General features: G+C 42.3%; 5 protein-coding genes across 5 annotated transcripts; 3 read left to right on the top strand and 2 right to left on the bottom strand.

Moving 5' to 3' along the window:
• The first annotated feature begins 371 nt into the window (after positions 1-371).
• On the top strand, positions 372-3,824 carry fkbp7 (FKBP prolyl isomerase 7). Its single transcript, XM_011613041.2, has 4 exons — positions 372-877; positions 1,221-1,372; positions 2,252-2,379; positions 2,671-3,824. The coding sequence occupies exons 1-4, from the start codon at positions 645-647 to the stop codon at positions 2,830-2,832; spliced, it is 675 nt and encodes a 224-aa protein (XP_011611343.2). The 5' UTR covers positions 372-644; the 3' UTR covers positions 2,833-3,824.
• osgepl1 (O-sialoglycoprotein endopeptidase-like 1) lies at positions 3,372-6,326 on the bottom strand. The gene is made up of 7 exons (XM_011613035.2): positions 5,911-6,326; positions 5,312-5,699; positions 5,029-5,233; positions 4,807-4,955; positions 4,451-4,581; positions 4,291-4,362; positions 3,372-4,220 (listed from the first exon to the last, which is right to left on the bottom strand). The coding sequence occupies exons 1-7, from the start codon at positions 6,102-6,104 to the stop codon at positions 4,142-4,144; spliced, it is 1,218 nt and encodes a 405-aa protein (XP_011611337.2). The 5' UTR covers positions 6,105-6,326; the 3' UTR covers positions 3,372-4,141.
• A 176-nt stretch (positions 6,327-6,502) lies between these two features.
• Positions 6,503-9,636, top strand: adat3 (adenosine deaminase tRNA specific 3). The gene is made up of 2 exons (XM_003962200.3): positions 6,503-6,612; positions 8,457-9,636. The coding sequence occupies exons 1-2, from the start codon at positions 6,601-6,603 to the stop codon at positions 9,459-9,461; spliced, it is 1,017 nt and encodes a 338-aa protein (XP_003962249.2). The 5' UTR covers positions 6,503-6,600; the 3' UTR covers positions 9,462-9,636.
• alkbh6 (alkB homolog 6) lies at positions 6,872-8,173 on the top strand. The gene is made up of 2 exons (XM_029845145.1): positions 6,872-7,007; positions 7,120-8,173. The coding sequence occupies exons 1-2, from the start codon at positions 6,953-6,955 to the stop codon at positions 7,740-7,742; spliced, it is 678 nt and encodes a 225-aa protein (XP_029701005.1). The 5' UTR covers positions 6,872-6,952; the 3' UTR covers positions 7,743-8,173.
• A 157-nt stretch (positions 9,637-9,793) lies between the features above and the next one.
• On the bottom strand, positions 9,794-12,654 carry ormdl1 (ORMDL sphingolipid biosynthesis regulator 1). Its single transcript, XM_003962147.3, has 4 exons — positions 12,526-12,654; positions 11,347-11,526; positions 10,791-10,942; positions 9,794-10,480 (listed from the first exon to the last, which is right to left on the bottom strand). The coding sequence occupies exons 2-4, from the start codon at positions 11,518-11,520 to the stop codon at positions 10,345-10,347; spliced, it is 462 nt and encodes a 153-aa protein (XP_003962196.1). The 5' UTR covers positions 11,521-11,526; positions 12,526-12,654; the 3' UTR covers positions 9,794-10,344.
• Positions 12,655-12,659: the final 5 nt, after the last annotated feature.

The raw sequence follows: 12,659 nt of genomic DNA, 5'->3' as shown, positions 1-12,659 counted from the left end.
GCTGTCACATAACTACGGTGGCCGAGAGGTGCAAAACACTTTAACAATCGGATGAAACAAATTTAACTATTACTACTACTACTTTTATTATTATTATGTGATATAATATGATTAGAATGTGATGAATTTAAATGCTACGTGGACCAGATGAGAGGGAGGAGGTGCAAGCCGGATGCTTTCACAACTGTGAAGGTTAAAACGGGCTCTCGTGTTCCTAATCATGCCGTGTATGCAAACAGGCAGAATAGAAGCCTGCATCCTTCAAAACTGAGGTTGGTCGTGGTGGGTCCCGGAGCTTCAGCACGAATAAAAGATTTTCTGATCCAATTTGTTTTAAACTATCGATGCATCAGTGTTGCGGATTAATCCCTCTACTTTGTCTGTCAGGGCGATGCTGCTTGGACCTTTTATTATGTTGCCTGATGATTAAAAGTTCGACGGAGTACAGACGATTAAAACTCGCATTTTCGACTCTTCATCGTGGTAAATAAAGTATTGTCAAGGAGCATTGTCGCCACTAAATTCCCTGACAGTCCAAGCGCAGGGATCATACTACCCCGCGGGCTACCAACAGCAGCTGCAGCACCAGCGGTTCTCCTCCTCCTCCTCCTCCTCCTCCTCCTCAGTTCCTCGATGTGCCACGAATGCACGGCGGCGTCATGATGTGGAGGCTGGTAAGCTGCGCTTTCTGCCTGATTGTGTCTTTGCAGCCCGGCTCCTGGTCCTGCTGGGCGGCGGCAGAAGAGTTGGGAGGTGAAGTGAAGATCGAAGTCCTGTTCAAGCCCGTTCAGTGCGCCCCAAAAAGCAAAAAAGGAGATCTGATGAACGTTCATTACGATGGGTTCCTCGCCAAGGACGGTTCCCAGTTCTACTGCAGGTTTGTGAGTCAGTGGTAGAAAGTGCCGCGTTCTCTATGATTTTATTATATTAAACTATAAATCCAAAATAGTGCAGTAGATGCTTAAGTTATTATCGCTGAACTGTGACTTGAGCTAAGATTTGAAGTTGGTGGCTAATTAGCCAGCCTGACTATAATCACAATACATCATCACTCATAGAAGAGGCAAAAAGGGCCTCCTGATCAAATTACACTTGCATTTGGAGATGATGTTTTATGAAAACATCGTATCTAACTCCTTAGAAACAACATGTGGTCTGGCTTGATTTTCATGAAGAAACCCAGGTGATTGTCAGGTTGTGGTGATTTTTGTCTGCCTTAGTCGAACAGCCAAAGACGGGCATCCTCAGTGGGTCGTGCTGGGCATCGGGCAAATGATCAAAGGCCTCGACATAGGGATGGTCGATATGTGCCCCGGAGAGAGGCGGAAAATAACCATTCCACCTGCCCTGGCCTTTGGGGAAGCAGGAAAAGGTGAGAAAATGGAACAGGCGACTTAAATGTGTATGTTATTTTCATTATTTTAGTGCCTCAGTGGTGTAAAAATGACCTGCAAGGTCAACTTAACGTTTGTGACACTGTTTATGTGATGTTAGATGCACCTTTATGCTCTCCTTTCCTGTTTTCACAGCACTTTAACTGACAGAGCGTCACCCTTGGTGCCAGTGGCATGAACTCTCAGCATGCAACACAGTTTAAAGGTCTCTGCTTCAACTGCTGCTCTGATTAAGCTAACAACCTTCTAACTAACCTGGTATACTCCACCACTTCTTTAATATACACATGATACGACCAGATGATGTACGTGTTCTGTATCTCTGCATGAGTTGTGTTTCTTACAATCCTCTTATTCTTTGGTGGGTAGAATTAAGGGAAATGTTTTACTCTCGCTGAATAAATGTTTTAAACGGCCAATTTTTTCATCCGGTTTTCCAAAAATTGCATGACCTTCCATTATAAAGGGAAAGTCTTAGAACTGAGGAGCATTGTCTTCATCTTTGTGAAACCTAAAGTTGTGTTTGTGTCCACTAGGTTATTAACAGGCTTTATAACAGCCGCATGTAGAGGTGAAGGATGAACTCCTCTGTGTCAGAGAGAAGTCATCATTTTTATTAAAACTGTGTCTCTTTGAAGCTCATGTGGTCCGATAACTACTGCACATTGACACATTTACGTCCACAAGTTGCCTCTTACAGTTAAGCCATGAGGCAGAAGTTGTCCATGAGGCAATTGGAACAGAGTTATTGATATTGCAACTAATAGGAACTAGTTGTTAGTTCAGTCATCAGTGTAAAATTCACAGTGATGTCAGTGCAGTCGGTGGTTCATGTGCTGCTCTTTCCTCCTGATTAGAGCCGGTGCCGCCCAATGCCACGGTGATCTTTGAGGTGGAGGCTTTCTCTGTGTCCAGGGGACCTCGCAGCATGGAGGCCTTTGGAAGCATGGACCTCGACAACGACAAAAGTCTCACCAAGGATGAGGTACCAGTGATTTACAGGCCTGTTCCTCATTTGGCTGTAGCCTGAGATTTAGCACGTAAACATTAGAAGCATAAAACTCCACCAGCCACAATTATGCACCAATCAGAATTTGATCCCAACTTTTTGCTTTGTCTGTGTTGTTATTGTTTGATAATTGGCTTGAACATGTGCTGATGCAACGAGCTAGCTAACGAGCTAGCTCTCCCTTATGGTTGATGGTATCGGAGCCTCATTTGTCCAGATAAATGTAGGTGGTGCTGGTTAGTTATTCTAAACTCCTTTTGTTTTCAGGTGAAAGAATATCTGAAGGTGGAGTATAAAAAAGAGGGGAAGCCACGTGAGGAGACTTTCTTTGATAAGGTTGTGGAGGATATATTCCGCAAGAATGACAATGACAAAAATGGACAGATCAGTGTGACAGAGTATAATATTTATAAGCACGATGAGCTTTAGGGCTGGAACCTTTCACTAACTAGCAGCACATAACATAATGTGAATTTTAGAAGTCAGAATTCATTTCAGCAAAACTCAGATACACATTTTATCATACATGGAATCAAAACAACATCATACAAAAACAAAATTATTTTTAAAGCATCCCAAATATTCCATCATAAGTACAGCGAGGTGCCTTAGTAATAAATTGATAATAAATACGAATTTAAATATCAATCCCACCAATCAGCTGTTTAGTTCATGATAATGACTCATGATTATGTCCTAAATGATTTAATGCATTTGTATAAGTGCATTGAATCATATTACTTGTTCATGCAGTTAATGAAAGCATTACTTTAGATCTTAAGCCTTTCACACTGTATTGTCTTCAATGAAAGTGTTGCTGTTGATTTTATTACATTTATATGCTTTGGGCGTTTGTATTTAATGAATTTTCTGGGTTTTATTTCTGCAGTTCATTCAGCCTACTTCAATGACCCCACCTAAATAATTTAATACCAAACAAATGTTTGGTTATGTTTTGTTTAATGCATGTTTTAACCTGTTTAATTCTACACAGTTCTACACAGTGTTTTTGAATAGTTTTTGTTATCATTTGAAATAGTGTGATGTGAGGAGCGAAGCGGCATTTCCAGGGAAATATCACGTCTGAAGAACTTTGACTCTTCTCCAAATACCACTGAGCATTTTTGTTTACCACTTTGATTCAGTTTAGAGAAATTACATCAACCAGAATGTTGCGCAATGTTGTGGAATCTGGAAGTGTATTTTTCTGCCAGTCCCAGTGTTCAAGGTGAGCAAACTGAAGATGAGATGGCACAAATTTATCTTCCTCCAGGATGCCCAGCCCCAAGGAGTTAAAATGTGCACGGATGCTTCATACAGTTCATTTTGCTCTACGTGTTCTGTTCACCTTTATGTCACTGTCAGTGTATGTGATGCATCTTTTTCTGTTTGAAACAAAATAAATATTTGTGGTGACATTGCGATTTTATTCTGATTGTATTTTTCACAATGTGCTTCACAAACTGCGTCGCTTCTGTCGCAATGGTCCTTGTGACGTTTGTTCTTACACAACATAACCACTAGTGGGCGCTAGTTACTCAAACAAATGCTGTTGAAGGCTTAGTTAATATGAATCATCTTAAGCTAATTACTTCATTAACTAGAGTTAATAAATAACACATTTATCAATAAATACAATTTTATTGTACATATACAGTATAACACAAGTGTATATATATACACAATATAAGTACAGTACTGTATATATACAGTTAATAAGAGTTTAACAAAAGCGTGATCAGCCGATCATCTTGAGTGGCGGCAGCCTGATGGCTGCTGCCTTCACCTCTGCTGTCATGTCAATGCCCAGAGGTGCCCTGAAAACAGCAAAATGTTGGATTAGGCTTGGATTTTAACCAATAGGCCGTGACTTCAGAGCTAACTCACTTTGGTTCATAGCTGACATCAACATTCGGAGGCAGGATTCCTCGCTGCTCTCTCAGGCGTTCAACACCATTCCTTCGTAAAGAAAAGCAGGTGGGCTGTTCTTCAAACAGGTCAAATAAAGCAACTGCCTAAATTAAATGTCAGAATGCAAAATGCACACCAGGCAATCATGACTCCGTTGTCTGTGCAGAAACTGGCTGGAGGACAGATCAGCTGCAGTCCCGTCGTCTCAGCAACGGCCATTAAAGCCTTCCGGATGTAAAGATTGCTTGCCACACCTCCGGACATCACCTTTAGAACAGGAGTAAAAAAAGATTAAACCGTTGTTGACACTAGCCCCCGGATTAACCTATTTTTTAAACCTTGAAAGGCTAAAGACTTCGATTTTAGCTTTTTAATATGAACTTCTGGCACCGTGGTAAATAATAAAACTCATTTCTAAGCATTTCATCCATCCATTCATTACACCTAAGTGGGGTTGTAGGTGGTCTGGAGCCTGTCCCAGCAGACACTCACCAAAGAGGGACTGCTCGGTGGCAGCAGGCCTTTTTCCTTGCAGAACAAAATGGCACGAAGAGTACGCTTTGCAAGATGAGACGCTACCGTGTGCTGCGCGGCTCCTGCAATGTCGCTAACGCATGATAAAAGTGTTCCCTTCTCAACGCCTATGGGAACAAGAATGATTTTTTACCAGTTAAGGAGTCTTATGCTCGGTTTGTGTTGCATGTGTGACTGTACCTTCCTCTCTTTCTTGGTTTTGAATCGTGTTTGTAACTTGACTCCGTAACCCAGCAAAAGAAAAGCAGCAGTCATTTGTTTGTCCCATAGGTGTTGTGAAATGGAACTTTTTTCTGTCGCCATCCTTGGCGAGAAGCTCAATGGCCTGGCCTCCACTCAGGGTCGAACAACGGGGGTGAGTGATGAGCGATAAACGTCTGGCGATCTAACAGGAAACACAATAGTCATTTCGCTATAATCACATATTTGACAGCAGTCACAGGTGTTAGTGCTAAGATTTTACTTTATCCAGCGTGTCCCCTGGAGCTTCATCCAGACTGTGACCCAAAAGCAAAAAGTCATCGACTCCTCGGGCAACTGTGAGAAGAGAATGGCCTCCAGATACAAGCAGCACAAGGAAGGGGAATGGAACATGCTGGAGCATCCTGACAGTCAGGGCGTGGGCTTCCATGTGGTGGATGGGGATGAAGGGTGTACTGTACTGCCTCACAAACCTCTTGCTGAAGTCAAGGCCAACACCCAGGCTCAGGGCCAAACCTGGCTTCACAGTAGTAGCAACAGCTGACAGTTCCCTCGGGTCCACCTTGCTCCTCTCCAAGGCCTCCTGGACTACACGTTCGATATTGTCTCGGTGGAGCTGCTGTGCGATGGTGGGGATGATGCCGCCACTTCTAAATTATTCCAAACAAAATATAATACACAGCTATTATTTTATGGGATGAGCAAAAAGCACATTTTTGTTTGTTTTAAATGCACAACTTTGCACACATTTTTAAAATTTCAAGTCACCTAAAATTAGATTAGAACTGTATTTGTTCTTCATTCCACTTATTTAACAACCAAGATCTTCCTTGATCTAAACGCCACAACTCCGTAACCCACCTCAAATGTACGTGTTTCTGTGAGTGAAGAGACTCCCCCAAAATTTCCCCCGTTTCATCCAGGACAGCAGCACCAGTTTCGTCACAACTCGTCTCGATTCCCAAAACGAGCCTGGACAATGTTGCTTTTCCAAACGATGCCGGGCACCAAAAACTATGTCTCAAATGTAGAGTATTTACTTTTGAGGAAAACATTTTTAAGGAGGAATGCGAGTTAAAGTAATTTAATAACAAAATTTAACCTTGCATTACTTGCTATTTATTGTCCTACTTTAAAGAATAAAATAGTGAATCAAAAAGTGGCAACATTACGTCTGTTGACAGCACAAACTACTAAAAACGTAAAATAACCTATCCAAAAGGAGACATCAGTTTTTACTCGTGGACTTCCGGATGAAGTGTCACGTGCAAATATTTCCGATCGTCGGGCATAGTTAAATATCGTCTTTTTCACTTTAAGAAATTTTAAAAAAAATTAAGTCAAATACATATTTTCCTGATAGAATTTCCCCCCATCTATTAAGGATTAGACTTTAATATTTATGGGGAAAGACTTTGACAGTCATACCAGGGAACAAATGTTTGATGCTAAGTTTCCGGGGTCTATTTTGTTTGTTGCACGCGATTGAATGCATGGAGTAGCGAGAATAACTGGTTTCTTTGCTAAAGCAGTATTTTCATCAACGTGTTGATGTCGAATGAGGTAAAACATTCTATTCATTGTGTTTTTAACCTTTGTTGTCGAAGTGTTCTATAATTTTAGCGAATTTTGTTTATTTTGTTATAGTATAGATTTATTTGGGTATAGTTCTAAAATATCTACGGGACAAATCGCTGTATATCAAGTTAATTATGCATTTGTTATGCAACACAAAAAATAACGTATTTTATTCTTCGTCAAGAGACAATAGAGTGATCTTTGCTCTTGACAAGTCACTTCCGTTATTGCTTTTTTTTTATTTTTACGAGATAGGTGATCTCAAACTTGTTACCTTCTGAACGGTTTGAACTCCTGTTGCGAGATTAACCAGCATTATTATCCAATGAGATTAAGGAAAAAGAAGATAAACAGAACAAACTCGTTCGGATCTTTAACAGGTATTTTATGTTGACTTTTCTAAAGGAGTCATGGAACATCCATCTTGTATTTTGGAGGAACTGAAGCAGTTTGTCATAAACGATGCCCCACCAACAGTGTACTACATTCCAGATTTCATATCGGAACAGGAGGAGACCTACCTTCAACAGCAGGTGTACAAGTCTCCAAAGCCTAAATGGACTCAACTGTCAGGCAGAAGGCTTCAGAACTGGGGAGGGTTGCCACATCCCAAAGGTATGCTGGCAGAAAAGATACCCGACTGGCTCCAGAAATACTGCGAGAAAATTTCCTCTTTGGGTGCTTTTGGTGGAAAAACTGCCAATCACGTGCTGGTAAATGAGTATAAACCAGGAGAGGGGATCATGCCTCATGAAGACGGTCCTCTGTACTACCCCACCATCACCACAATCAGCTTGGGGTCTCATACGCTCCTCGATTTCTACACACCTGTCGGAAGCATGCAAGGCGATGCGCCACAGACGGAGGAGAACCGCTTCCTCTTCTCCTTGTTGGTCAAGCCTCGCAGTCTTCTCATCCTGCAGGATGACATGTACCAGAGGCTCCTCCACGGCATCCGGCCCTGCGACCAGGATACTCTGACCGAGAAGGCGGTGAACCTTTTAGCTGCTGGGACTCAACCTGGAGAAATCCTGACCAGGTCCACCCGCGTATCACTGACCATACGACACGTGCCCAATGTCATGAAGGCCAAGCTGTTATTGGGGAGGAAATGAAGACAAGACATGCATTCTGATTTTCCAAATGTAACTTTCTTTAGGCCTTATTCCAAACTGTGTTGCACTCAGTACTAACATACATAAAACCAATCAACAAAATTGTTGTGACTATGTTTGGATGGATTTTTTTTTTCAAATGCAGCATTTAACTGTCAACCTGATAGGGGATAAAAGTAGCTTCAGATTCTAAGCAAATATTTTATTTCCATGCTTAATCATGTACTTTAGCTTTTTCGATGGATTTGTGAGTGTGTTCAGCAGTGATGATTTACACATTTGAAATCTCAACCTGCCATGGTGCTGTCATTTTAATAGATTTTTTTATGAATTGATAAACCGGTAAGTACTGAGAAAATACGCATTTCCTCAATTGTGAGAACAATAGTTGACTTGTGTAGTGTGTGTAACACCATAAAATATGACAGATATTGTGGATCATTCCTGCCTTTACAGCTTTTCACGTTAGCATGATGGATCAAAACTATGAGGCTGGATCTTCAAAAAACACTTTGCACATTTCAGCCCTTGTTGGCCATCAGGTGGACCTTTTTTTTGAGAAAGCCGTTTACAGGGAGGGCTTCAATCCTCAATCTCATGAAAACCCCGTCTGGTTTGTTTGGTTTCATCGGGGTGGGCTCTGCCCTTACAGTTCTGTGACATTGGCAGTGGCTAATTTTTAGCACCATGACTTATGAAATGTATATCTCACAGGAGCACATTGGATTGATGGAGCCACCGCCGAAACGCTGGAAGGGCCCAATGTGCGTCACGGAGGACTCCTGGGTTGCTCATCCTGTGCTGTCGGATGAAGAGTCTCAAGACATCGAGATGATTGAGGCATTCGCCGCACCCATCGTTGACAAAAAGGAGACATCGCGCTTAGTCCGGGAGCTCGGTAGCATCCACCCCTTGAATGGCCTTGAGCACTTGAAGCGGGTGCGTGCTGTTAAGGACAAAGCCAGCCCTCACTCTCTGGAGGTCCTGCTGTGCCTTGTTCACGATGCTCCAGACACTGAGGCGCCGGTCAGCATAGACTCGCTGCTTTCCAGTGCCGTCAGTTCTGAGGGGTTGGGCCAGCCTTTTGTGGTTAACGTCCCGGCTCGTGCACCTTTGACCCGACCCCAGTTTGAGCTGGTGAGCAAACAGTGGCCGACCTCTTTCCACGAGGACAAACGGGTAACTTTAGCTTTGAAAGGGGAGCTCTTCAGCCCAGAGCAGAAGGCCAGGATGCAGTCATACATGATGTCCGCTGTGGCTGCAGCTGAAGCGGGGAAAGAACTGGGAATGGAGGCAGTTGGTGCGGCGATGGTTGACCCATCCACAGAGACCGTCGTAGCGGTGGGCCACGATTGCAGAGCGGACCACCCCCTACATCACGCAGCGATGGTCTGTATTGATCTGGTGGCTCGCAGCCAGGGAGGCGGCTGCTACCGTTTCGACAGATACCCGTCTTGCAGCTTCACACCACCGGACTCTGATGTGACAGCTCAGCCGTACATCTGCACCGGGTATGACCTGTATGTGACCAGAGAACCTTGCCTCATGTGCGCCATGGCCCTGGTTCACTCTAGGATAGGCCGGATCTTTTACGGAACAGGCTCAGCTGACGGGGCTTTTGGTACCAAATATAAACTGCATTCACAGAAGGATTTAAACCATCGCTTTGAGGTTTATGAAGGAGTTCTAGGCAGGCAGTGTGAGGAACTGAAAAAATGACAAGATTTAAAATGAAAATTCACAGGTTTAAAATTTTAAATTGTGTTCCTGAGGGAATAGGAGCTTTTATTTACAATAAAGTTTATAAATTACAACTAGGCTAGGAATAGTACAGAAATTACTGACACCTGTTTGATTTTGAGCGTCAGATCAGTTCTTCTTGTGCATTTGTTTTTAATATATTTTCCATTTCCTCCTTTCTGAAAGCTTTTAGCTGAAGGTAAATGATCATGAGATAGGACAGAGCGAGGACAAACGGTCAATTGAGTGTCAGAAAAAGTATTCTCAGATGACTGTGAGCGATGGTCAAACAAAGCATGACCACCTGATTTGATGATGGCATAAGAGTCCTTTATTAGCGTTGCTGTAAACCTCCCTCATTAAGCATTTAACCACACAAACGTCTCATTTATTCATGCCGGACAACATCTACAAAATAGTACTAAAGGTCTTCATGTATTAGTAGACTTTCAAATGAAAAATCATGCAGTTCACTCAGCATGAAGTAGTGCGACACCGATTAAAAATGAAGGTACTACTAAATGATATTTTACCTGTCTCACTCTGAGTAAACACGTCAGGAAACATACATTTAGAACATTTGTGGCCAAAAATGAATTCAAACTCTCAATTGCGTTGACAGAAATAAACTCAACCAATAGCCCAGCAAACACCTGGGCCAGCCCAGCTGTGTGCAGGGTTAAAACATAAATATTCACATAAGTTAGTAATGCATATGGCCTCCTGTCATCTACTCTTTTCTTTCAACATGAAATCTTAAACCTCATGTATCTAAACATGACTGACGTTTACACAAATCAGATGACTTGGTGAAACAGGCTATGCAGGAATTCAACTTCTGCTGGAGAAACCGGGCATGAAGTTAATACTTGTTGATGCCAAAGAGTCTAACTCCATGTAGCTGTGGCAGTTTTGGAATGAGGACGCTCAGAAGTGAGGCAGTGTTTATGAGAAAGTGTGTTGTGTTGTACTTTGTGTAGAAGCTGGCCAGGAAGTATCTGCGGAGTGGAGCAGACAGGATCGATTAAGACTAAACCACAGAATTCCACACAGTATCATCAACTGTCTCCCTAAGAGGATTAAAATAAACACACTCATTTTATTTTTTTATGCTATTAAATCAGGAATTATAACAAAATGTATTTTATAATCATATTCATCTCGCTTACTTTTCATTTAAATAAAGCGATTTTGCTTTTAAGAGCCTTGACACATTCATTAAAATGTCACTAATTCATCATTTTGTGCTCCTTGTTTTAGAGTTGGTCAGAGTGAGACTGAGTTGACTAAACTGTAAAACATACGTACAGGATGATGGGGGAGATGGTAAAAAATTTCCTAGATGAGGTGAACTGCACGCCGTAGTCCAGCTGTTCCCAGTGTGTGAGGAGTCTGGCTTTTCCTTGGTCGGGGGTCTCAAAGGGAGTGCCCTTGACTGCATGCATAAAGACATACATTCCCTGCAGACACAAACAGGCATCAGGCAGGGCCCTCCTGTCTCACTCAGCTTTATCAAGGGGCGTTTCATACATCCTGATAGAAACTGAAAAATTATTTAACACTTCCCCATAGCCAAAGTATTCGTCAACAAGCTTTTAAGTCTGGCTGCAGTTCAAATATCCGCTTTGACTGAGGGAAAAAGTATCGGTGTACACGACACAGCTGGAGTTACAGAGGCATGCAAACGTTGGGGCACTGGCGGTCAGACATTCTACAGCCTAAAAATGGAGCATAGCTAAAACAAGCACAGGCAAATACCGGTCCATCTATCTCACAGTCACGTCTTATCTGAAAATGCACTTAGAACACTTTACTTCTGACAACCTGAATGACCTGTCAGTGACAGTGGGAGAAGGCAACTTACAAAGTTGTGTATGACATTAGTCAGCGTCCAAACCACTGGCACACTGAAGAAGGGTATGCTCAAGAGCACGATGTGAAGTATTCCGACACCAAGCGCGTAGGTCAGCCAGATGCCTCGACTGTTCATGACCCGGGTGTTTGGGTTCACCTCACTGTGTGCCACCCCCACGTTCATTCTGGTCTGAAGGAAGAAAAACACATGTTGAACAAGCTGTCTTTTTAGCAAAAGTCTCTTTAAAATAAACCTTATTCAGTCACTCCAAATCAACTTTCTTCCCTCCCATATATGCTTTCATGTCTGTAAATAAAAGTAGTTAATGACAATGTTCATGATTAAGGGTTTGGTATTACAGAAGTTCGTAAATTATCTTTAAATGCTGCATTATTCCTCTACATTGTGTTCGTAAGTACCTAAATGAGGCCACAACAGGGTCAGTAAAGCACTTTGACCTGACTGCGAGTCAGTCAGATAATAGCAAATCATTGTGTAATCCTGTGAACCTTATCTTGACACGCTTACTGCTTCAGTAATGGATTAAGGACAAAGAAGTGAGTGCAATAATATCTATACTTTTTACATCAAACCACATTGCATCTCTGCAAAAGTATGACAAGCACTCATTTGCATGAGCAGACCACCTTGCTTCGAACAATAACATTTTATAGACATTAATATTTGGTCAATTAGCTGCCCCTTCCACAATTTATTATCTTTGAGACGTGTCCTCGGTTTAGTCAAACTTCATAACGTTACGCATGAAATTCAGCACTTCTGAATAAAGGAATGAAGGCAGAAAGAGGAATAAATTAATCCATAATAATTGCTGCACGCAAGCAATGCGTGTTTCACAGCTCAAAACAAAACCAAAGGCTTAGTCTATTTACTGGTTGCCTACGCCAGAAATAATGGATAAAACCCTTTAATCGCATCATCCCGTGGCATGAAAACGATGATGTAATATAATGACATGCAAATGCAGTAATCATGCCCTTCCTTGTTTAGGCAGGTTTGTAGTCATCTGGTTTCATAAACGTTTTTCTCTCGTTTCCAGCACGTAACCTATATCGACCCCCCGGGTCTCTAAACCAAGTTTCTCTTTGTCACACCTTAAAATTAGCCAGAGTTAAAACAACACAGTGGCTTCAGGCGGTAGGAACCCTGTCGCCGCTACATACTTACAGGTTGCAGCGAGCAGTGGAGGTTTTTCTAGAAACAATCTGCTGTGGACAGAAATGGTGTATCTCCTTGTTGATATGAGCAGCAGGTAAAGAGCGCAGCCGCAGACGACGCAATCCGACCCCGGCGGAAGTAGA

Source organism: Takifugu rubripes, chromosome 1 (genome assembly GCF_901000725.2).
Source record: "Takifugu rubripes chromosome 1, fTakRub1.2, whole genome shotgun sequence".
NCBI classification, from domain to species: domain Eukaryota; kingdom Metazoa; phylum Chordata; class Actinopteri; order Tetraodontiformes; family Tetraodontidae; genus Takifugu; species Takifugu rubripes.
This window is presented reverse-complemented; position numbering and strand designations above follow the sequence as displayed.